Source organism: Choristoneura fumiferana, chromosome 21, assembly GCF_025370935.1.
Source record: "Choristoneura fumiferana chromosome 21, NRCan_CFum_1, whole genome shotgun sequence".
Taxonomy (NCBI): domain Eukaryota; kingdom Metazoa; phylum Arthropoda; class Insecta; order Lepidoptera; family Tortricidae; genus Choristoneura; species Choristoneura fumiferana.
Window position 1 is genome coordinate 7,172,571 of NC_133492.1, and position 26,077 is coordinate 7,198,647.

Consider the following 26,077-nt stretch of genomic DNA (forward strand, 5'->3'; position numbering starts at 1 on the left):
AAATATTAGACTAGTCGCACCAAAGTGACAAGGATGTTTATTTGAAAAGATTAGGACTGTCATAATATGACATGCGAAATAGTACCCATGAAAGAAAGGTTAATGGAAGATGTTTCATTAATAATAACCGTATAACGGTCACGTTACGGCGTGATGCTGACGATTTAGTGAGTGACCGGTCGGTTCATTCAAATAATGAAAATTACGGATCGAAGAGGGTGCGCGCGCATCTCCCTCCTCTCCACCTCATCATATCATAGACTTAGAATTCAGCTTACATACCAACATGAAACGTCTGAAGGACGAATCTTAGAGAATTTTCGTGACGGTATCAAAAGTTCTTAAATTAACGAATAAATCGCTGCTCATGTCAAGAAAAGCCCATGACATTATTAATCAGAGCAATGGAATCAAAATAAACTGCACACATAAAATTAAAGACTTAAGGCGCGAATTCGTGTAACATGTAAGCCGGTAACTGGAAAGTGATTAAAACTTTTCCACGAAAAACTCTGTAGACACTCAGAGGTTTGAGATTTTCGTAACGTTTCATAAATTACATCTCGCCGCCTCTTATAACGTTATTCGATTTCTCGAATTTTAAGAGACAAAATTCTTTAACTGTGTTAAGAAAATGTGAAAGAGAACATTGAAGTATCAAAAGATACCCACTTATTTTATATTACATTCGGCCATGTCGTATTACTAAGCTATATAGATGACGGCCTTTTTGTTTGGCTAGTCAAGTTTAAATCATCCGATAAGTACATTATGTAGTAACTATTGAAGCAGGGACATTTGAATGGCAAGCACTGATTCAGCCGTTTCAAATGTAAGTCAATGTGTCAGGGGCGAACCGTTCTTGTACACTAACAATTCGGAAATATGGGTCACGAGTCATCCTCGGAAACTCGACTCTACCCTCCGGTAACGATTTGCCAGCCACCCGTTTCCCACTTCATGATTTTTAACCCCCGACGAAAAAATTTGTTATAAGTTTGACCGCTATGTGTGTGTATGTCTGTGTGTCTGCCTGCCTGTCTGTGGCACCGTAGCTCTTAAAGGGGTGGACCGCTTTGAATGCGGTTTTTTTTTATTTGAAAGCAGGTTTTCTAGCGATGGTTCTTAGACATGTTTTATGAAAATCGGTTCAGCCGTTTTTGAGATATTTAACTTTGAAGTGGGAAAGTCGGGAGTTTTCCAGCTTTTTGTTGGTTAGGTTATCATTCCAATTTTTCCCCATTAATAACCAATTTAGCTTAGTAACACACCACTTGACACAGCGAATTGAGGCCATTGTGGGAACAAATAATTATAAAATATTAGCAAACCGTTCATTTAAAAAGAAGTTTCTAACCAAAGGCACTTTAGGTAGAAACGGTGTCCCAAAACTACACTCGTGCAAAAGCGGTACGCGTCGATAGTATATTAAATTAGTTTTCTCAAACATGCTCGGAAATGTATGCGTTAATGTCACGAAATGGAGACATGAAGTTTCTCATTTATGGCTCCCTACCACCTCCCTACATAACTTCTTGGCCTAGGCCATGAAGTATGTATGAAAATCCATTATTGTCCGCTGCTCTAACTTTTTAAATTTGCTTACTAACCAGTTTAATACATCAGTGTTACTAACATTAAACTGACAAAGGAAAAATTACGAACAGCCAACCACCACTACTCTGTAAGCATTTGCGATACTGCGATGCGATGCGATGCGATGCGATGGATGGATGGATGGACGGATGAAATATTTCCTCACATTGTTTGAGAAAAACACTATACAAACCTAGGCCAGAACAGGGATTGCTGGACTCGTTTTATCCGGCCTCGTCTACGACTCGGCTGTCTACCCCGAACTCGTCCATCAATCCCCTTACTTCATGGCCTCTGCAGTAATGTACTAATACCTTACCTACGTCGCGTAATTTAAAGACATAACCGTACATAAATACAGAAAGACGACGAGAAGCGGCTTTATTTTATTCTATTGTTGTAACGTTCAGTTTTTATTTAATATTGTTGTAATTATCTAGTAATGTTGTTTTTGTCGCAACAGTTTTGTTTACAGGTGGTAGGACCTTGTGCAAGGTCTGCCCGGATTGCTACCACCATCTTGCTCGCTAGTCCTACCGTGAAGCGGCAGTGCTTGCACTGTTTTGTTTCAGCGTGGAGAGTAAGATAGCCGGTGAAATTACTGGCACTTGAGGTATTCTATCTTAGGCCTCTAGTTTGGCAACGCATATGCAATACCCCTGGTGTTGCAGACGTTTATGGGCGGTGGTGATCTATTGCCATCCGGAGACCCACTTGCTCGTTTGCCATCCAGTCGAATATAAAAAAAAAACAAATTAAAATAATTAAATCATAGTAGGTGACTAGTAGTAGATAGTCGATATAATACAAGATACTAGTAAACGATCTCAATAGAAAAATTAAATGCGTTTCATAATTCGATCTTAGTTCTAAAAACTTTTCAGTGAAGCATTCCTAGCTCAAAACAAAATTACGATATATTATTTTACAAATGGCCCTACGGAATCAGTACCTTACTCAATCTGGATTAAATAAAAGAAATAGAAAATCTATACAAATAAACTATTTAATATTAATTGACATCTCTAAGATGCTTAGATATAGATATACATATATTATAGCATTATAGCCCTTGAAACGCGTAGGCGTTATGGCATCATCTTGGCACAAGCCATGATGCCGGGGCGCCCGACTGTCTGCCGTCATGCCGTCATACTTTCGCTGCAGCAGGGCTACTACTACGAAACTCGAAACTCGAAGTTCGTGTAGTGCGGTCCCTCTGACACTTATACTATTTAATACAAGAGCGAGAGGGACGGTACAATACCTACGAACTTCGAGTTTCGAGTTTCGTAGTAGCCCTGCTGCCTAGATCTTATACAAGTCAAAGACTTTGTTGAACAAGGTAAAGTAAATCGCGTACAATTTTAATAATTTACGTATTTGTCCAATTTTAAGAGTGTCTATTAATCATAGTTACATAGAGGCTGGGCCACACTGAGTCGAATATACAAATCCCATTCTATTATAGTTTAACCGCGGAATTTTAATGTATATTCTACACATACGTTCGTAGCCGCGGGAACCAGTTAGTTTAGCTAAGGTATACAGTTAATTAGAGTTAGTGGTACGGAGTCGCCCCTGAGGAAAGGATTTAAAATTGTTTTGGCTACGAGTTCGTAGCCCTGTGTAAATTGGACCTTCGACGCTTGGGACCCAGGCGGGACTATGAATGAATTATTTTATGACCTTTGATAGACTAGGCTTCAGGGCGTGAAATCTCAAAGGAATACGTCAGTATTTACCAAGTGAATATTTCATGATCTATATAGGCGCAATTAATAGCAGTAATAATATAGGAATTTTAGGTGCTTAGTTTCGTTTGAATTGATTTCATAGGTACGGTTCTTCAAACGTTTATAAGGCGAAATAATCGGGTAAACAATATGTATAGGGCTCGAACTTTGAGTGCGGATGACTGTACCTACCTAACTGTGGAGATGATTTAAGGCCCTGGTAAGGACATAATTATGATATTCTTTATCTCGAAAAATTGCACAGTTCCCGCGGGATAACAATAAACCAAGTCTTCGCAGATGGAGTCGCGGGTAACGCGTAATAATATGAGAAATTATTATTTATTTATTTATTGCACATAAATTTATTTACACAGCATTACAGTTATTACTAATACACTGTGAAACTACATTAAACATATAAAAAATCAATATAAAACATAAAAAAAACATCAGGTAGGAACACTGGTTAGCCTGTCGTCCATCATCTCACATTATAATTAGGTTACTTTCATGTACATTTATTTAGCACAAAAGTAATAGCGGGTTCAAGGTTTTATAACCCTGCAATGCAGCAGTTTCTCAGTTCAATCTAGACTATTGGAGATAGTCGTAAAACTTTTAATAGATATTCGCGGAGACGGGATACCTTCTTCTACACATACCGATTCCACACACTCGTATACACAAAATCAATAAAAAAACTGGTCGCATTATATAAAACACAACTCTTTTTCGAATCTGACCCGTTTTTATTGCTCCTAACAATATTTAGTGCATGTAAATATGTATTGGAATAATAAATAGAGTTTATGGCACACGGAAGCACGACGAATAGACTGCATTTAGCATAAGTACATTTTACGACGCCGAATAGCTACAGAGTGGTCTAAAAGTACGGCCCGCGGGGGGATTTAATCCCGTAATCCGGCCGGCCCGCCGACGTTCCTTCGAAGTGAATAGTACCTACCTATATGGCCCGCGATAATTATTATTTTGATCGCCCTACAGTATTTCATTATTTGGCAAAAACATAAAAAAGTATAAAATAGAACGGTGTAATCCTGGCCCTCCTCTAAAATATCTGTAATTTTCTGCCCCCCATGAATAATGTTTGCCCACCTTTGGTCTAAATGAATTGCAAATTGATGAATTGGTAGCTCAGATCTCTTGAGTCATACATACAACTGCAAAATTGTTTCCAACATCGAAGACAAAAGTTTCAAAGTAGTTAGTGTTTTTAATGACTGTACAAAACATACGTGAATTTCAATAGGTAGATGAATAATCCACCAACTCGACAGGAAGTTGATATTTAAAAAAAATATTATGTAATGTAATGTGCCTCTTATGTAGTTAGGTACATGTAATTAAGTACGTACGAATAAATTTTGTACTGCATAAACGCCTAAAACATATACAAACTAATGTAGCCCTGATTGTATCGCCCAAACAAATAACAAACGTTGTTAGACATAGGTACGGTCAGCCAAATAAGTGGTCATCAATTTTACATGTTCCTATCAAATTAATGTGTCACTAAAGTCGAACTTTCAAGTTGACAGACACGTTTGTTAGCATTATTGTTTTATGACATGCAAACTATAATAAACTTTAGGGTAGTAGACCACATACAATACAATACAATACAAATATTCTTTATTGCACACCACAAATCAGTACAAAAAAATCTATATATTACACATACATTCAGGGTAGACAGTAGGCGATCTTATTGCTTAAAAGCCATCTCTACCAGACAACCATTTGGGTACATAGATTTTAAGATTATGTCAAACAAAATCGTAAACATACTTATTTGGCTGATGGTACAATGACTAAAATAATTTAGAACCCTAAGTTGATTACAAATTCCTTACTTAATTAAAATAGATGCACAAAACATTTTGAATTACCCTCAGATATATATATTATAAGTATTTATCAAAAAAATATAGGAACCATCATTTTAATAACCGCTTCAAAAACTCATACCTAAGACTAAAAGAAAACAATTACACTTGTCGCACATTGCAGTCAGGCATAAACCGTTGACCCGATCTAGAGCTAGACCACAGATGCTCACACTGACAGTCTCCAAACTCATAGCACTCTTTTTACAGCACCCAGGGCTCAGTACCCATAGTACAGTTTTCGGTTACAAAATAAGTCTCGATCGCATTCGCGTTAAAATCTCAATTTGTATGGAAAGGAACACGAACATCGCAAACGTTCCGCTAGATGCGCTGTTTGTGTTCCATACAAATTGAGATTTAAACGCGAACGCGATCGAGACGTATTTTGTAACCGAAAACTTTCACTAAGGGTACAGTACCCCTAGTTAAAGTATACGACGACGCTTAACAAACTACTCGTCGTAGACTACTCGTAGGCCCGTGCCCTTAGTGTAAGTTTTCGGTTACAAAATACGTCTCGATCGCGTTCGCGTTAAAATCTCAATTTGTATGGAAACACGAACATCACAAACGTTCCGCTATAGGCGCTGTTCGTGTTTCCATATACATTGAGATTTTAACGCGAACGCGATCGAAACGTATTTTGTAACCGAAAACTTTCACTAAGGGTACAGTACCCCTAGTTAAAGTATACGACGACGCTTAACAAACTACTCGTCGTAGACTACTCGCAGGCCCGTGCCCTTAGTGTAAGTTTTCGGTTACAAAATACGTCTCGATCGCGTTCGCGTTAAAATCTCAATTTGTATGGAAACACGAACATCACAAACGTTCCGCTATAGGCGCTGTTCGTGTTCCATACAAATTGAGATTTAAACGCGAACGCGATCGAGACGTATTTTGTAACCGAAAACTTACACTAAGGGTACCGGCCACTGCAATGTGGCTGAAATATCGAGGTAATTATTAGGTACTCGTTTCAAGCGTGACAAGTCCCGGGTTCCGTAATAGTTATGAATGAAAATAAAGTTTAAAACACCCTTTAAAAGCACCCTTTTTCAATTGCACCGGCCGGGGTAAAAAATACGTGTGGTAAAGTTAGCGGATTGTGTTGCGGGGGCGTAACAAAGATCAGAGTATCACAGCTGACCTTTCAACATGCTTCAACTTTCCGGACACGCGTGCGACTGGATGTAGGTATACTTAGGTACCCTTAACTGACCAATCGTGAGCTTTATTAGAACGTGACGAGGTGCTAGAATGTTCGCGCTAGCACCAATAAAACGCTGGTAGATGTTAACAACACTTTGAAACTCGATAAAGGGCTGACAAAATAAAATCATTTTCGACATGCGAGCTTAACAATAGGTAAGTACGAAAATTAGAAACCGTTTATGTTAATCATCGGCCCTTCGGCATAATCCAGTTTTTTTAATTGACCAGGGGAACCAGTTTAATTATGCAATAGAATTCAGTTATACAACAAACACCAACCAAATATGCTCTGAGGAGAGCGATTTTACTGACGTGAAAGAAAGTAGCGGAATTAATTAGAAATCTAAAGAGATGAATTAGACCTTTCGTTCGTATGACTGTCATGTCGAGAACACAGTACCTATGTTCTAGGCTACGGACATTGTATAGATAAAATGTGGTTTTGGCTAGGTTTTGGTAATCAATCTTTTAACGTCCGTGTTAATGTCGCAGCGCAGCGCAGGCGCCTTAAATTCAAGTAGGTAGGTTAAAGTCTTCGCGACTCCTTATCAAAATTAGGACTTAATATTAAATTCCTCCCTTTATTGCCATCCTTATTCCAAATGATATGGGGTAAGGATTAATGTTAGCATATCATTTAGAGTTCCTTTGTCGTCAGTTAAATCTATTCTTGATCATCGAGACGTCTACTTGGTCTTTCTTCGGGTCAATGTTGATGATATTATAAACAACTTAGGAGGTCTACATGTACAGTCGAGTTCATAAAGTTGTGAGCAAAAATTTGATCAAAAATATCTGAACACGTCTAGGCCGTTAACAATAGTCGAGTTCAGATATTTTTGATAAAATTTTTGCTCACAAGTTTATGAACTCGACTGTACAGAGGGGGAAATAATATTAAATATAAAAATCTTTAGGACATTTTTTTATCCGTTTCCTTTTCTCACATTTTTCCGAAAGTTTTTACGTGACTGATGCCCAAATAATATTTTGAACAGATTCTTTCTCGAGTGGGGGCGCCTATTCCTAAAACCCGTTCAATAAGTCGACAGCCGGGGGAGTGATTACTATAAATAGACGACCCCCCGCGAGTCTCGAGTGCATTCTTGAAGGGAACAGTTACTGTCTGCTTTATGAACTGCCTGCAAACTTTAAAAGGAACTAGCCCAGCTGTTCAGTTCATAATTATTGATGAACTGGAACTGCATAGGAAAGACCCTATTTAGTCAAGAAGCCGTTCTATCTTTTTTATAACGTAGCTCGAAATTGGCCTGGCTTTCATTGAGTCTGTTTGGCGTGCAAAAATACTGTGTAGTCTCGGTTTGAATGTATATATCTTAACATTAAAAAATCCCCGCGTTAAAGTCGCTAACACTGACTGAATAGCCCATATTACTGAACCTAAAGACAGAAACTCGAAGTTCGTGTCGTGCGGTCGCTCTGACACTTATACTATTTAATACGAGAGCGAGAGGGACGGTACGATACGAACTTGGAGTTCCGAGTTTCGTAGTAGCCCTGCAGATCTCATGTTCTGTAAAATTTGTGTGGATTATAGCAATTCTTTTTGCATTATTTACAATAATAAAACAAACAAACATGTTAGTCACAGTTGGAAATACTGGCGTGAATATTGAATGAAACACTACTACTACCTACAACTTTTTAGAAATAAGTACCTACAATATATATCGCATACACAAACAAACAATATATCGCCAGGGGCGGTTGAACCAAAGACTACAGTATATAGGGAGGATTGAACCCGCAGCATCATTATTTACCTATAGAAGTGGTGAACATTTTATCTTAAGAAAAAAATCCTGAACAGACAAAATAATCTTTGTGACCTTGCAGGCAAGACACAAAAAACATGGATGACATCATAGGTACTTACCTCACATTTACAGATGGTGTATTAATAGCCATAAGGTTCACAATGGTTCAATTTAGTCCAATGAAGGTGGATTGAGATTGGTTGAATATTTTGAGAGATATTAGAGTCAATTAGGCATACAAGTGTTCTTTCAAAATAAAACAAACAAGAGAGAGATGGGAAGCTGGCAGTGAACCTGGCTTATCATGTGAATGAATGTAAAATGATAACAAACAAAGCAGAGAACAAACAATAAAGATAAAAAATAATTATCAATGCTTTTCAATTAAACATATGGGCTATTGAAATGATTGCACCAACAACACTGGTCCTCCTTGTTTAAAGGATATAGGTAGTAGCAAATTATAAACCTGATTTGTGTTTACCTCTCACATGTTAGGTTTTACATACCGTGTATGAAAACTTTACTACCTGGGAGACCCAGCTTTTCCAAGAGATCTTAATTTTTTTTTTAAAATCATGTTTTAAAAAAGTAAAAGTAAATCATAAACCAAATAAACATCTTATAATATCTTTAAAAAAGCAATAAAAACATAAAGAAAACCAAAATAACACTAAGTTGTATCCTTTGCAGATTTCGGCACTACTTTAAAAATGCTCATTCATGTCTCAGATTCGATAATTTTTCTGTGTGAACTTTATGAGCATTATTTCAAGGGTCAATTTAGCTGTAGTGACGATTTGCAAGAATGCAAGTCCAACACTGTACCTATCACTGAACTACTCATACCACTCGCTCGGATGACAGAGCTATTAAAATTACCAATATTAAAGTGCATTAAATTTACACAAAAAAAAACCCTAAAACTCGAAAACACATGTTTTACTAGAGATAAGAATAAGTTAAATCAACTGTTCCTCCGAAAACTCCCACATAGCAAATTTCGTCAAAATCATCAACTTTTTTCACTGAATTCAAGCCTTGTTTGATTCTTGTAGAGCTAACAAAAATAATTTATAAAAAAAAATATCTAAAATTATGTATCATGCCTATAATGATACAATGCCAAGGAAAGAGTTAAAGCTGTATCTGAGATTCCTGAAATAAATACATAAATACAAAAAAAAAATATTTAAGATATAAGATACAAATTAGATTCTAACACCCAGCCTATATTATAATACTTACTAGCTTGTGCCTGCGGCTTCACTTGCGTGTAATTCGGTTATCACATGCTGTTCCCTCAGGAACTGTGCATTTTACTGGGGTAAAAAGTAACCTATGTCACTCTCTGACCCATAAACTATCTCTATGCCAAAAATCATGATAATCTGTTGCTCCGTTTTGACAAGAAAGACTGACAAACATACAAACATAATTTCGAAATTATAATATTAGTATGGATGAAAACGTTTTTTTTTTCTAATCACTTTTTGTATGCCAAGAATCACACAATCATAATTTCTGTGTGCTAAAGAAAGAAAATAAGAAAATGATTATTAATGTTATTATGTGACTTGAAACATAAAACAAAACCACATTTGAAACATTTGTTTCTTTTCTTTTGTACAATAAAGAGTTTACATACATACACATATGCATACATTATAATGCATAGTGAACAAAATTTCCAGAATTTCACTCCATTCTGAGAGGGTTTAAATAAAGTTTGGACTGCAAATAATATGCAGATATTATATTGTATATTTAAAAGGCACCTTGGCAAAACTGGTCTTAGAAAAAAAAAGAATTATAGAAATTTTACAGAGTACAAAATATCACTAGAACAGTTTCTTTCTGGTCAACCTATTTGTAAATTATCATATGCATTTAAAAATAAATAACAAACGGCATGAACACAGCACAACAATAAAGAAACAATGAGATTACTAATTATCAACATCAAAGATATCAGAAACTAGGTTTCCCCTTGTTTACTTTCAAATTAAATTATTTCAAGAAACCATAAAGATAAGTCTTCGCGTAATGCTTAGTATTATGTATAAGAATAGTTAAATACGCTTGAACGTTGAGTTGAAGTTGGACAAAAAGAAAAAAACTAATGTTTCATGCACCAACTTTATCGTGATAATGATTAGCTATAGTATAAATGCAGGTCGACTTTCTAGTTTTATGAAACAATGAACTATAGATAAAGGGTATAGTTATCTAATTCTTCAATAAATATTGTTATTTATTGGAGATTATCAATCAGGTGGCCCGAAAGGTGGCGAGATGTAATGTGGTGAATCTTACCTTTACTTTACGACTAAAGACTTCCAAGAGCTCCGTAGGTCACGCTCGTAATATAACTTGTAACTTTCCACAGTTCACTGTTGATTTCTGAAGATGTCTTTCTAAAGCAATTAAATAATTTCTTTTTCGATTCCGCGATAATCAATACGCATACACACAAAAAACAGTCAACCGACCGACGATCGTTTCAGACAGTAACTGTAGTACGTAACTTTTAGGTTTAGAAAACCTGAAAGATGATAATTTTGTAAATTCTTTGTGTGACAAATATACATTTAGTTTAACATATTTCATAAAATAAATTTAGGAAGTTTAAAGTGGTCTTCATTTCGATTTACTAAAAAAAGGAACAGCTGGGCTACTACGAAACTTGAAACTCGAAGTTCGTATCGTGCGGTCCCTCTCGCTCTCGTTTTAAATAGTACAAGTGTCAGACGGACCGCACGACTCGAACTTCGAGTTTCGAGTTTCGTAGTAGCCCTGCTGGAACTCTGTCAAGTGTCATTATTAAAATTGACATTTTACCGTTTATTTTACGTTCTATCACTACTATTCGAGTTGCCAGTTTTTAATATTGGTAATCGGAATTGTATCTAATTGCATTTATTACTTTCATGGCACTTAAGAATCTTCGTTTTTCTTTCTTCTAAAAGTCTCGGTTATCAATAAAATTGTTATAAAAAAAGACTGAAATCAAGTATCAGCTTGTAACACCAAATCATTTCAAACGTTCAAAAGCTAATAAACCTTTGATATTATGTTTATTATAAAAGCATATTAAAGGGGTACAAATCTTTGATTAAGCATAAAATTATTTTTAATTAGACAGAATAAGCTAATTACTTGTATCTAATGCTCTTACAACAGCACAAATCGTCTTTTATTTTTAAGTTCAACTAAGAGCTCTCGTGTATGTTAAAAACGTGTTCTATTTTTTATCTCTTTCTAGCCCTCGACGTCATTCTCTCACGTTCGATGTGTGGTGTCATTTCGTTTGTAATATTCGTGATCAAAGAAAATACTTAAAAATGTTTAGAAGAGTTATAATATCATTACTTAGCTATGTGTTACTTCATTAAAGTTATGTATGTGACTTTAAGTGGTGTGGTAAAGTTATAGCGAATAAATTAGAGCATTAAATAGTTCAGTATGAACTGTCACCAAGTATTAAGTGGAGCCTGTAATTCAGGAGATCAATGTTTTGCTGTTGGTTCAGTCGAAGGAATCCCTTTCACAGTAAGTCATACGGCTGAGATTCAGCGATGGGCCCAGTCTCGTGACTAGTTTTCATCTAAATGGCTAGAGATGGAACCAGGAAAATCTAATGCTGCTTAGTTTGATAAGCAGTATATCTTGATTTGAGTGCTTAATTATATCATTTATGACTATATTACTAATGTCTAGTAGATGTGGCAACCAATGAAATGTGGCACCTTGTGATCAGTGACCAGTGCCCCATGGATGAGTAAAATAATTTCCTTGAACATTAATTTGCATCTGTTAGCTACACCTATTTAAATGAGAATGCTGTTGTAAAGTCCATTGTTATCCTTGAAGGTGATCAGCTACTTTATTGCTTGGCATTGTTGTCATACTTCATATTGTTGATTCAATTTCAAGTTCACACAATTTGTGTGAACTTAACATAATAATAATCAATCAAGTAGTTATTTATTAGATTCTTTGAAAACTCAAATATCAGGTTTTAATTTATTACTGGACCTAGGTAACTGCCACTAACAAACCTGCTAACATTGAGGCTGTAGTAAATAACATAAATAAGATTGATTTTGTAAGGTTGATAATCTTAACTGTTATTATTTTTTATGAAAACCAAATACATCATCATCCCAGCCGATTTACGTCCCACTGCTGGGCACAGGCCTCCTATCAGAATACATGTCTAAAGACCAACCTTGTATGAGAATTCATGTTTTATTTCTAGTCAGAAGTTATTTCAATGTATATAAATAAGCTGAAAGCCTGAAAGTTATACTTGGTTTGAATAGGTATTTACTTAAAGTCAATTGGTGTCTTAAATATTGAAATTCTCCCATTAAAATATCTAAATATTTCCATTTCTATATTGAAACACACTATTCCAGTTTCTATTACAATGATAGATAAGTAAACTGTTAAAAATCCTTGAATGTAACAAATCTGGCAGCTGAAGTTTGTTTACATTTAGTTTATTACCTAAATGTTTCAAGTATAGGACTTTTCCCAGCAGTGGGATGGGATGAGAGGCTATGATGATGATGAGCCTTTCATGTGCTTTAGCACTAATTGGTGAAAAATTTAAGGCTCTTAAGGTCTCAAAGTTTAAGGCTCTTTTTCTATTTTCATTAGATTTTTTTTACTGTTCTTATTTGAGACAAACAAGTAGAGAATGCAAGTTTTTTTTACCTTCTGCATAATAAAGGTTAACCCATGTGTTATTTTTATATTTAAATGACCATTCACAGTTAGGAAATTAGTGATCAATGTTTGATCCATGTGTTATTTTCTCTTATCCTCATGAGCTCTTGCATACTTTATAAAGTATCAATTAACTCTAAGAATAATGGCCGAATGTACTTTATTAAGTACAAATTGGTCATTGAATTAAGAATTTTGAAATAATATCCAAAATAACAAAGCAAGTGAACCACATGTAGGCCTTAAGTACTACATCTGTTAAAAGGTGTCAGGAGGTTATTAATTATATTATTATGTAATTGTTTATCTATTCTCTGAACTATCTTTGTTCATAAATTACCACTAAATATGCAAGTATATGTATACATATCTCCTTTGACTATAGGAACTATTTGTTGCCCCAAAGACACATTTCGGGTGTTTCTTAGAACAAAGCTGTATTTTGCACTATGGTTAATACAAGCTGTATAAACAAACAAACTGTATAAACATTTTCACAATAATCATAGTGCAATTTAACTCTGCAAATATCAGAATTTTTACTTTTTTTTTTGTTACTTTTACAGCTTTGTGTGTTTTAGTGGAGTAAGTTACATGATATAAAATAATAAATTCATGTACATAATTAATTTCCAAAATCACAAAAAAAAAACTCGGCTCGGTCTGTAAAATTATATACACCTAGTTATTAAGAGAAAATTGAACTTATAATGGAAGTTATAATTGAACACTATATTTACAAAAAAGTATTTCTTAACTCCCACACAATAATAACCTTAGATAGATAGATAGATAGATAAAAAACTTTATTCACAAACATGCCATGACAATTCTACCCAGCAACCTTGTCAGGGATCCTGCTGTATTTAACTACCATTTATTCATTCCAGGCTTATGCTGCAGGCTGCAACATAGTGATACTAGCATCAAACTTTGAACGCGTCCAAATCATACCAGGTGCTATCCATGGCTACATCCGCATCGGCTCCCTGGACTGTAGCACAGATACAGGCAAAATAGCGGCCGCTTATGGCGCAGAAGTCTGCATATTTGAGCCCACACCATTGATTCATAGTGCTGCTACGACTCATGTAAGTTATTTGAAATTCTAATTTCACCACCTGTTTTCGGACGATTTTTCGTGCGTTTCAACTGCCCCATTGTCCTGGTCACAATTTTTACGAATTTGATTTTGATGTTGTTTTCGATTATTTGTGTTCCTGTACTAATTTCTACCCCATGATTAAAAAACTGTAAGTATCAGAATGTTCGGCCTTTTTTCGGCAGAAAAGTATCCAGAAAAATGAGACGATTGAAACGCTCGAATAACGCCCTTTCCCTTTTTTTTTTTCAATTAAACTATTCATCCATGCAATGATGAGGAACTGGTTTCGATTCTCAGCTCCATTTATTTGTCCGCTATTGTATGTGTTTTATTTTGTTAGTAGAAATTGAAAAGAAGGTTGACTGGCAGAGATCCCTTCAGGAATAAGACCGCCTTTCACTTTATTTTTTGTGTAACATTTTCGTATTTCCTTTTTGTTCAATAAAGAATATAAACAAACAAATAAACAAAAGATAAGTATTAAATTTTCGGATAGCAATTATCTACAAAACAAATTGCTAGTTCATTTACAGGATCTGGCATTTAGGTACTTTGCAAAAATCCAGATAAAATAATCTGGTCCTGAAGCCATATTTTGGAACACACTCGGAATTGCAATCACTTCTTTTTGTCAAACAGCATAGCATGAGGGTAGAAAGAGATGGTAAATACGATCGCGAGCGCCCGCGCGTTAGTGGCGTTAGAAAGCCTTTGGTCGGCCCTATACTACAAAGTGCATAATTCGGACTTCGTATTTTGCCGTCCCGCTGGCGCTAATATACCGTACCGTCTAATATATCGTACTTATGTAATACGAGAGTGAGAGGGACGGTACGATACGAACTTCGAATTTCTCAGTAGCCCCCTTGATGATGCCTCGTATAGAGGCGAAACGTTAGTCGAAAGTTAGGCAGTGTTGGAATATGCTGAATTAGTAATTGATGCCTAAACCTTGATTTGACTTGACTCTGTAGAAAAATATGTAAAATAAAACATCTGTCTGTACTTATTTGGTTAAGTTAGCTTCAAATTGAAACCTGTCGGATCTTGGTGTTTTAGAATGATTAAAAAGTGCTCATTTACCAATATAAAGCCTAAATAGATAACTGAAGGCCCAAGTGTTGTTGTATCTTTCTTTAATGGTTCCTAATAAAATATTGATAGACGACTCAGGTGGCTAATTTATTGCTCGCTGCCGCCAACAACACTTAGTTTTATTAAAAGCATTCCGAATTCGTTCTTGTATTTTGGTTCAGACCATCTCTGTCGGTAAATTACGGGGGCCCTAGTGAAAAAGGGGTTAATTCTGCAGAAGTTGAACAGCTGATTTCGACTTAAACCCCTTTATACATAAAATAGAAAATAGCTGTGTAATTTCTGCAGACTTAACCCCTTTTTCTAGGGTCCCAGTTAATAGAAAACTGGCGCAAATGACGAGAGGCCTTTACCTCAAAATATACTAATTAAATAAACCTCCATTTTGGTTTCGCCGCAGTCCGATAAAAAATAATAGTACATTGTATCTTAAGGTCGGTAAATAAGCAATTACGAACGAGAGTCTATTAGAAGCCCGAAGTCGAAGACTGAGGGCTTTAATGAGTCGATGTTCGTAATTCTAGTACCGCCCGTGCGACATACAATGCTTTTCATCACATTTGCAAGTAAAATTGTATATTTGTAAAAGAAAAAATATAATTCTTCCAAATATTGGCGATACCTTAGGCTGCGCTCTTGGCAACGTCGCCCTCTACCTCCCTCGGCATGCGCCGCAACGTGCGTGTGCATGTGGTGGTCCATGTAGTCCTGCAGCAGCGCGCGCAGCACCATCAGTACGGGCACTGACTCATTTACCGACCTTGGGCTTCATGACAAGAAAATGTGTACGCGCAATGACTCATTTACCGACCACGGGTTTCATGACAAGCACATTAAGGTCGAGGGTTTTATTTGGAGGGTTGCAACTAAGGTAGCCTGCATGTTACGACACTGTTTACGAGCAAGTGTGATGAAAATAATAATAAGTAGATTCCTTATTCTGTTCGGTTCTGTTCAATGTGGAAGTGCACATAGTGTCGCCTTTACACTATCCCTATCCTATTTCGGCAAAGTTTTTACTCCTCTAATTTCGATTAAATGGCAACCATTCAACCCTGGACCCGAATGAATTAACTCTTAATGAGGACTGATTGATTGACTTCGACTTCAATTTGACCAATGAAACTTGAGAATCACAAATATGTATGTATGTATTGTAAACACTTTATTGCACATATAAAATTGAGAGAAGAAAATTTACAAAGATTGGCAAACCATCAAAATTACGTGCGGTAAAAAGAAAACAATACTACGCAATAAAAAATATTAAATACGTTATTTCATATACAAGTCTGATTATCATGAACCTATGAATTTCTAGTAACTTAGCTAGACTAGCTACCTGAGGTATGACGAACCCTTCATGGGCGAGCCTGACTCGCACTTGGCCGCTTTTGTTGACTGTACTTGTATTGTCACCCAAACGTCCCAAACTACATTTGCATAGGTACCAAATTTCTAGTAGATGCCACTAACCGTTGAAGAGTTTCGTCCTGTGGAGACGTTCCTGGCTGGACTACCAAGATTTATTTACCAGATTATTGTATTGACACGCAATTTACATAAGTATACCAAATTTCAAGTCAATCCAACCACTGTAAGTTGGTCAAATTTAACTAGCAAGTTTTGATTACAGACCGACAGACAGACAATGGGACAGGTGAAACTAAATAAAAGATTGTAAAATTAGTCATCATGCTTATGTATGCTATTCTCCACTTTCTCATGTTCATGTGCATCTCTTTATTTTCCTACAGAAGGATGTACTGAGCAACAAGAGAGAAACGGCGAAAGCTAGCTCCCCGAAACGTCTAGTTGTTCATTCGTTCATTTCTAAACTAGAATTTCGATTCCGATAAATTTAGTATACGCCGTATTTCACTTAGGTATTTTAACGATACGGTGTAGTTAAACAACTGAGGGAATCCTCGGCTGTTTCCTAGACGAAATCAGCAGAGCAATAAAACAAACTCCAATCGCGAGCAGTTTGGTAAAAATAACGCACGCGTACGATTTCAATGCCTGTTTCATTTAGTGGGCTAACATCTTGTCTGCATTAGACAAATGTATTTAGAGTAATAATCTAATAATGATAGAGCATGACTCAGGCCATTTGGTTCTAGTAAACGTTACCTTATCGATATTTTAAATTCAAACTAGGACCTCAATCAACTTCGATACTGGCAAAGTTTCCCAGTTTTTAAATTTCACACACTTGATGCCGCTGTGTCAACTCAGATAATTAGAAATTGCGTATACCAGGTATAATTATAACGCCAGTTAAATGTAGAATGTTGTTGGAATTCTTCAATTACCACTCTTAACAGATGACACATTTAATTGCTAACGCAAATGAAGCCGCTTGACTGGACAGCTCGCTGAATTATTGCAGTTTTTACAAGTTTTTGGCAATATCTACCACTGCACAGTTCACTTATATAGGTCGTTTCGGCGATTCATGTTGTTCTTGGCATGGGCATACTCAAATCACCAGCATACTAGGTACTGCATATAAATCGGATGGGTGCGTAAATTACTCGCTCTTCCTAGGAAATTACCTACTGACCCAATTTCAAATATACAGTCGATGTTCGGACAATATTAAATAGAAACTTTCCTTTCCATATACCTATGTAGTTGAATCAACGTTGAATTGTGCTATTTCATGTTAGATAACGTGCACAGCACATTTCTAGTTGTAATTAGCTTATTACAAGTATAATGGCATGTGATAAGTCCTGGAGTAGTACCTACAGTGCATTGCGTAGCGAGAAAACCCAAGCCTTTATTTGAAACGTGTTAAAGCAATATTCAGACGATATTGCATCCGGTATTATGTCCTCTTGTTTATCCGTTCTACGTTTTTACGAGTGCCTTGCAGCGTCTAGTTCTCACCTGATTTCTTTTTCAGTTAGACCATTCTCAATAACATCTGTAGGTATAGGTATATTTAAGAACATTAACGAGGACATAAAGCAGGTATCACATAAACACTATACAGCTATAAACGCTTCACATTAAAACTTTAAGCACTTATGGACCGCCTCAAGAGTTTCCTTGTCCTTAGTGAACCTTCATACAAAATGCAACATAAGATTCGCCTTTAGAATCCTGAGGGGCTACTACGAAATTCGAAAATCTCAGTCTCGTTTTAAATAGTATAAGCGTCAGCGGGACGGCAAGACACGAAGTTCGAATTTTGCACTTCGTAGTAAGGGCCTGATTCCTGACGTTAGCTTGTCGAGAAAGATTCTCGTTTAGTGCGACTCTTTCTTTCCGGCAGTCCCAATAAATAGCTACAAAGCAAATCCCATCTTCACGAGCCAGCCAGGGTCTATGAATTGTATATTTGCAAGTAATTTGTTACCAGTCTTTTTAGGCTTCTCTAGCGGATTGTAATATAAATCTCATAATATGGGTTTTGTTAAAGAATTGTGTGTTAATTTGTTCTTTGGAACTAGTGGTGGGTACTCTTGGTAGTAATGTTCTCAAAGATCATTAACACATGTTTTTACATCTATTAAGCGATTATTTATGTAAATAAACACAGCACGCTATCATTCAATAAAGATAAATTAGTCACATCGTCAGCGATAATTGAAATCTACTGTCAATATTTACAGTTCAAAACGTCAGCAGTAAAATACAATTTAGCGCGATGCAGTTTCCTTTGTTATTTAATGCACTAAACAGCAAAGTACACAAGATTCTTCTTAGAATAAAAAGTTAAAGATGATTGTTGCGATTTAATCAAAAAAGTATTCGTTTCTCGAGCGTTTTTAGAATTGTTATATTCGCGAAATTTGTATTTACCAAGGCCTTTCTAAAATAAATGTTAACTTCCATGGAAGAAGGGATTATTCAAGTTGTTTAATGCAGTATACCTACTGCTCGCCCATTGCCCATTGCAATGCAAACTAAGCCTTAACCTTAACTCTATCTGTTACTCTATGTCAGGGTTTCTCAAACTTATGGCTCCACGTACCCCTGTTAAAGTTTCTAGATGATAAAAGTCGACTACCCACTACTGTACCCCCATAGGATTGGCAAATGTTTTCATGTCTTGAAGTACAAATGTGACCACTGTTTGTGATTAGTACTTGTCAATGTAATTCTCTGGTATTGCGAGTGTCCATCTTTACTCGTAGGTGGTCCTGCAGGGCTACTACGAAACTCGAAACACGAAGTTTGTATCGTACCGTCCCTCTCGCACTCGTATTAAATAGTAAAAGTGTCAGAGGGACCGCACGACACGAACTTCGAGTTTCGAGTTCCGTAGTAGCTCTGCTGCTTACCTACGATTACGATCAAGTGGCCCACTTGTTCGTTTTCCAACCATATTAAAAAATAGTTCCGTGCTATGACTACAGAACCCTAAATTAATGTGAGTAGCACCCCATGCTGCTGAATACGTACTTATCATTTCGATTCCGTATAAATAAAAATAACGCACGCGATATAACTCTGTTTAAAAACAACGATGGCTAATTACAGAAAGTGGATCAAGCAATCGATCAATCTCGTATATCTTTGACGATTAACGTCGTGTCGTTCTGTTGCAGCTTATAAATTGCATTTTCATTCATGCGAGGTCTCCACTCGTGATACCTAAATTGAACCGCAAATCATTCTTGATAGTGGTGCGGTATCCACGTGATGCCAATTTAACGGCTATTCACACATAAGAGAGCCATTGTACGTAGCGAAGATTAGTTACGATTTATTATAACTGCCATAAATTCTGTTTGCCACTCCATTTACTTGTACTTGGTATTATGTACATTGTACCTGCTATGTCGTATGTCGTATTACTTGTTTTCCGAGCTATGATGTTACGTAAACCTAGCTGCTCTGGCTTCAGACGTGGAGACTGTTTGTCTCAGTGCTTATCGATTGTAGAAGTTTTAAGTACTGCAGTATTAGCACTGCGGATAGTCTGGTTTACATATAAATAACATTTTTGCTCTAGGAATTAAGCGCCCACGAAATGTGTTGAATAAACATTAACCGATATAAGAAATGCGATGTAAGCTCGTACACTTGACCTCCATTTTATTCTTATGAGGTATCTAAAAGGCTTATAAAGCACGTGTGACCTACAATCCTACAAAATACCGGATTTGTTGATTTTATTAGTTTGTGTGACTCATTCATAAAAATGACAAATAAAATCTTCGCTGTATGGACTATTTTGAAGGATTGGTTTACGGAGTGGTTACATGGAATGATAGCGCTATTCGCATAAAAAAAATATAACTGTCCAAAGGAAAACTTAGAGCTTAAATCCCTTAAAAATATCTCCTTACCTAATAAATTAATATAAACTTTCGCAAAGACATTCATGATCTTAAATCGTAATATATTTTTACTCGTTTGAATTTCCTTGCGTGTCGACTGCGGACGTAGGGTAACCTAGTTCTTTATGGCTACTGTATTTTTTATTACTTTTTTAAGGGCTTGGAATACCGCTGGGTACAAACGGGCAAGTTGACAGCCGATGGACCAATCACAGCGCTCTCGTGGAACTTGGAAGGCACTCGTCTGCTCACTGGGGGCAAGATCCTTCAGCTCTGGCACCAAGCGTCACTATACCAGGAAGACAGTCAACGTAAGTTTTTATTAACCTGTCCTCTCCCAGAAGCACAAATTTGTGCCCAAATTCCTTTGATCCTGTTATCCTGGGAGATGACAGATTAATAATGATTTCTTGCCGTTCCTCATCAGGGACACAGAGCTATTTTTGTGATGTCAAAAATGTAAGAAATTGCTCGCTGAGATCTTCTCGACCGATCGCATTCAGATTCTGTGAGATCGACAGTCTTTGTTAAGATGCCATTTCTAAACTATTTTGTTTTGTTGGTAACGAAAGTTAGACAGAAAAATAACAATCAGGGATGGCGAACAAATGGCGCGCGTGCCGGTTGTGGCACGCGACAAAATAATTAGGGGACGTCACTAATCATCGAATCTGTAGGTATACCTATTTCATTGATAGTGTTATTTTCGTTCATAAAATGAAAAATCTTTGCCATAGCCAGATTAATTTATTATTGTTTTACAAGTTGCGCACCAAGGTTCGTCATTCTTTGATAGTGACATTTTTGTATGTCACGATTATCAGCAAGGTTTAGTAGTTTTCACTTTGTCTTGATTGACATTTTGTAAAATTCTGCGAAGGTACTTTAGTACTTATGCAGTGTTTTGAGATAATGATAATCTAATCTCGAGCGCCATATTGTATAGACACGATGCTATTATTATTACATTGAGTCACTCAATAGCGTTAATGATGGGCGTCTTAATGGCCCTTAAGTTTTGTATCAACCTTAAATAAAATCACTAATTAGTTTTATTGTCAAAGTTGTAACCAGTTATGGTTATACAGACCGCTACTATTAGACAGAGTGCCCGTAAGGCTAGCTGCGTTTTCCTTGTTCTATGCCAATGCGCTGACTAGAGAAACAACCATATGGTCACTTGAAGAACGCACAAACTTCAAACTTTTTTTTATTTAAACGGAAAAGCTACGGGTCCCCACAGCCCAAACATTTCAACAGCAAAAGGCGCAAATATTAAACCCATCTGCCAAATTCGCAAATATTTGCGGCATTTTGCTGTTTCGAGTCGAAACTTTCGACCACTGCAGCCGTCGCGCCCGCCTTTAGTGATGTCTTAGCAACAAAACAATGTCTACATACCTCTATATGGCGGCTCATATAAGCGGCCGTCCCATTTGCCAAGGAGCGAGGGTCATTCCGTCAGGACTCTTGCCATCTTCACATGCTAGCCCAACCGGCTCCAACATAGACGGTACGATGACGCTAGCAAGAGCCCGACGGATTATGTTGTTAAGGCAAGCGTGGCAGAATAGACAACTGGCGCTTTTGGAACAAGCTATTAATCGTGGTGACCGTGGTGACCAGGTGATCCACGGTGCTTCCACAATAGCAGCAGCGATGGGCATGACGACATTCGTGCCAATTCTCAGGCCGACAGACAATCTGTACCTAACTGTTGTCGTCCATAAGGTTGCCGTAATTTATGGACGGGTGCGCCTGTAGCGAGTAACCAGACTCCCTCTCTACTATTGCTAATAAACAGGCCATGTAACTGCTGCCATAGTTAAATAACATTTAAATTAATGAACTGCGAAATACCGTGGGAAGAGTGGGAAGAAATATTGTATATAACTTGTTTTAGGGCTTATGTGTATTGTGCATTTTAAAACAGTTTTCATACGGTCAGTAAGAGAAAAAAGGCCTTTAGAACTGACGTAACATAATTAAATTGATAAGCCTGTGCTATGTCCACAGAATCTGATAAGATCGCTTGTTTAGGGAACCAAATTAAGCGTTAGAATGTTTGGTTTCCTAATTCTGAAGCCTGAATGTTTCTTAGTCGTGTATTGCGTAAAAGCAAAACAGTGGCAGGTAACTTAAACTGTACTTATAAAGGCCAGTTGTTTAGCAATCGCTTTTGTAAAATCGTACTTTTTCTGTTTAGAGTTGCGTATGAGTCGTATCATGTTATGCATGACCAAAAAAATAATGTAACATTCTATAGTTATAGTTAAGCAAATGATTGGGTTAGTTTAATTAAACCTAGACCTTTAAAGTTTAGTCACGCGTTTATCTCAAAGACAATTTGAACGTTTAATGAATGTCTTTAACGTCGACCAATGTATGAAAAATTTGACAATTTTAAAAAGGTCTGAGTAAGATTAGAATGTTCAGTCAAGCTAACCCAACCTGTTAATTATTGTAAAATAAAACTTTAGGCCGGTGCGAGTGGAGTGAGACAGGTGGACGAGTGGAACGAAACTGTTACTTAAATAAATTAGTACTATTTTACAAGATATTAACTTCCACGACCGGAGACCGAAGCTCAAACACGAGCCAGCGCCCACAGCTAGTCCCTCTTCTTCAGGGAAGAGTCGATCCTGATTGGCGGACGCCGCTGGCGCTGATTGGTTCTCGCTTTCTTCAAATAGTATTTTAATCTGGATTGCCATTGCCAAAACTAATTTTCAACACAATATTAATCTGGAATCCACAAAATATTACCATGCTCTAAACAAATTTTTCCAACTGTTCGGGTGGCATAATAAAAATACCTTGGTAGCAACTCTGTAATATTTTAGCCTTAAACATCTTAGTTACCTTTTACCATGACATTTCAAGATACCTTTTACAGCAGGTTCGGAGATTTAATATAGTTTTACTTTTACCAACTTTAGAACATCATGAATTGGTACAGGCAATTTACCCTGCTCTTATAGTTTAATCAAACCAAGTCTTCTCCAAGTTCACCTTGGTTTGACACATTGCAATTACTGATTTCTTAGTAGTTTACCATAATCAACAACTGATATTATTAACAGATTTTAATATAAAGTTTTAAATGTAAACATTGGTAGTAGTTAAATATAGGTAAAACAAAATAAAGAACTTGAAACAAAAATGTAACCTTTTAGATTAAATAAACAAACATTGCCAACACGGAAAAAGATAAGAAATATTACCTCCATTCCAATTGCTAATTTTTATCCAGTGTTTCATGTTTTCTGCTGATGTTGTCCCTGTATAGCGCTTGCTACTTCGCTCGCTCCTCTCAAATCTCCTATCAGATAACGATCTCGACCCAGAACCTTTTTTCTTGAAACGGTCTCTTATATACTGGTAACGCTTTCTACTTCGTCCATTTTAGTTTGGCTCAAGATTTTACTAGTACCAAATCATTTTCTTTATACTGAGTAGGTTTTATTCGAGTACCATCAAACCGTACTTTTTGATTCCGAGCTGACCCTTATATTCATATCAACGAGTTTGCGTAATTCAGTCACGTCCGTGACATGTCCGTCATCAACCTCAGGCGCTAAATTATCGCAATCAGTACGAACCCTATAACCGAGTAAAACTTCACTAGGTACTGCTTTTATTGTCTTATGATATGTTGTATTTAGACCCTGTTGTAAAATTCTGACACATTCGTCCCATCTGTCATCCGTGACATCCGCGCCCATTGTTCTCATTGCATCCAAAATTGTTTTATTGAAGCGTTCAGCTTGACCGTTTGAACGCGGCATTCCGGATGCGATTGTATGTAACCGAATGTTTTTATCTTTACAATATTGTTTAAAGGCTATCGAGGTAAAAGCTGATCCGGCATCAGTTATAATTCTACGAGGGTTGCCAAAAACTTTTGTGATCCTTTCTAGTTCCTCAATAACGTAACAAGTTTCTGTACTTTTTACGGCGGATATTATGACAAACTTAGTGAATGAATCTACACCTACTAACAAATATTTATTTCCTGTGACTGTCTCCACAAACGGCCCTAAGTGATCGAAATGTAGGGTATGAAACGGCTGGGCGTATTTCGGAATTGGATATAATTCGCCTTCTTTTGGACCGCTTTTGGTTTTGTAATATATACAATTGATGCAGTTTTTAATATATTTTTTTATGGTACGACGCATTTTGGGAAACCAATATAAGTGCGAAACACGTTCGAACGTCTTATCTACAGCGAAGTGCCCAGGTCGTCGTGATTACTTTTAATAATTTGCCAAATGCATTCCTTGGGAACAACCCAGCGACGACCGTGAGCAGTACGTCTGTATACTTTGTTACCTAACAGCTCATAACTAGCAAAAATGGCTTCGTGCCCTTCTGGATCTCCGGTTTCCAAAATCTGCCTCAAATGTACTATGTCAGCGTCTTGCAGTTGTACCGCTAACAACCAGTCGGCTTCGGTTATAGACATAACTAGCTCTACCTCAGATTTTTCCCCTGATTGCGTAGGGTTGCGACTCAGCGCGTCTACATGTTGCATACGAGCGCCTTCACGATGAACTATATCGAAATTGAATTCTTGTGTAGACAACACCCAACGTGCAATACGGGGAACAATCTCCTTTTTAGTCAAGGCGAACCTTACAGAATTACAGTCGGTTACAATTTTAAATTTAGTTCCCAGTAAATACAGCCGAAATTTCTCCAAAGACGCCACAATCGCCAATAACTCGAGCTCGAACGAGTGGTACTTCTTCTCGTCATCGCTCGTCTGACGACTGTAATAATGTATGGGTTTTTCGCCTTCTTCAGTCACCTGCATCAATATCCCAGCTATGCCTTCCCTACTCGCGTCAGTGTACAAGACACAGTCTTTATTGGGGTCAAAAATGGTAAGTACGCTTTTGGAGGTCAAAGAATCTTTTAGAGTTTGGAAAGCTTGTTCGTGGCTATCGTCCCAAGACCACGGACAGTCTTTCTTTGTTAATTTTGTTAGAGGGCTAGATAACATCGCACAGTTCTTGATAAATTTGCGGAAGTAGCTAATTAATCCATTAAATTGCCGGAGCTGGTGAACACTTTTTGGTGTAGGAAAATCTTTGACTGCTTTTACCTTCAAATCACTAGGCATTATACGATTTGAGCCCACCCTATAACCTAGGAACTCAATCTCTGTTTTTAGGAAGTGGCACTTCTTGAGATTCAAAGTAAGTCCGTTATCGCGAAAAAGTGTTAACACCGTCTCTAGCAACTCAATGTTTTCTTCAGCCGTCTCGCTTACTATTAATACGTCGTCTAAATACACAATAATTTTACCGAACCTCAAATTTCCAAAAACTGTGTTCATCATTTGTTGAAAGGCCGAGGGCGCATTAGCTAGGCCAAACGGTAGCCTCAGAAACTCATAGTGACCATCTTCAGTAATGAACGCAGTCTTTGGAATGGAATCATCTTTCATTTTGATCTGGTAATAGCCGCTTTTCAGATCCAAGCTCGTGAAAAATTTGCAACCTTGTAATCTATCTATTAGGTCTTCGATGCGTGGCATCGGGTATTTGTTTTTAATTGTAACCTTGTTTAAAGCCCGATAATCAATGCATAACCTATT

The 26,077-nt window shown here is 36.9% G+C and overlaps 2 protein-coding genes across 6 annotated transcripts in view; one reads left to right on the top strand and one right to left on the bottom strand.

Annotated features, from left to right (window-relative positions):
* Positions 1–10,761, bottom strand: part of EndoA (SH3 domain containing GRB2 like, endophilin-A) — a 48,330-nt gene extending 37,569 nt beyond the window's left edge. For 4 of the 5 annotated variants that reach the window (XM_074104231.1, XM_074104230.1, XM_074104232.1 and 1 more), the window contains exon 1: positions 10,558–10,761. The gene's annotated coding sequence lies outside the window, so the exon portion shown is untranslated. The remainder of the gene's footprint in view (positions 1–10,557) is intronic. The other variant, XM_074104233.1, reaches the window with a different exon arrangement.
* A 758-nt stretch (positions 10,762–11,519) lies between these two features.
* Positions 11,520–26,077, top strand: part of LOC141439975 (dmX-like protein 2) — a 78,020-nt gene continuing 63,462 nt past the window's right edge. The window contains exons 1-3 of the mRNA XM_074104436.1: positions 11,520–11,793; positions 13,866–14,066; positions 20,630–20,783. Of these exons, the coding sequence (XP_073960537.1) occupies positions 11,707–11,793; positions 13,866–14,066; positions 20,630–20,783 (442 nt within the window). The 5' untranslated portion in view covers positions 11,520–11,706. The remainder of the gene's footprint in view (positions 11,794–13,865; positions 14,067–20,629; positions 20,784–26,077) is intronic.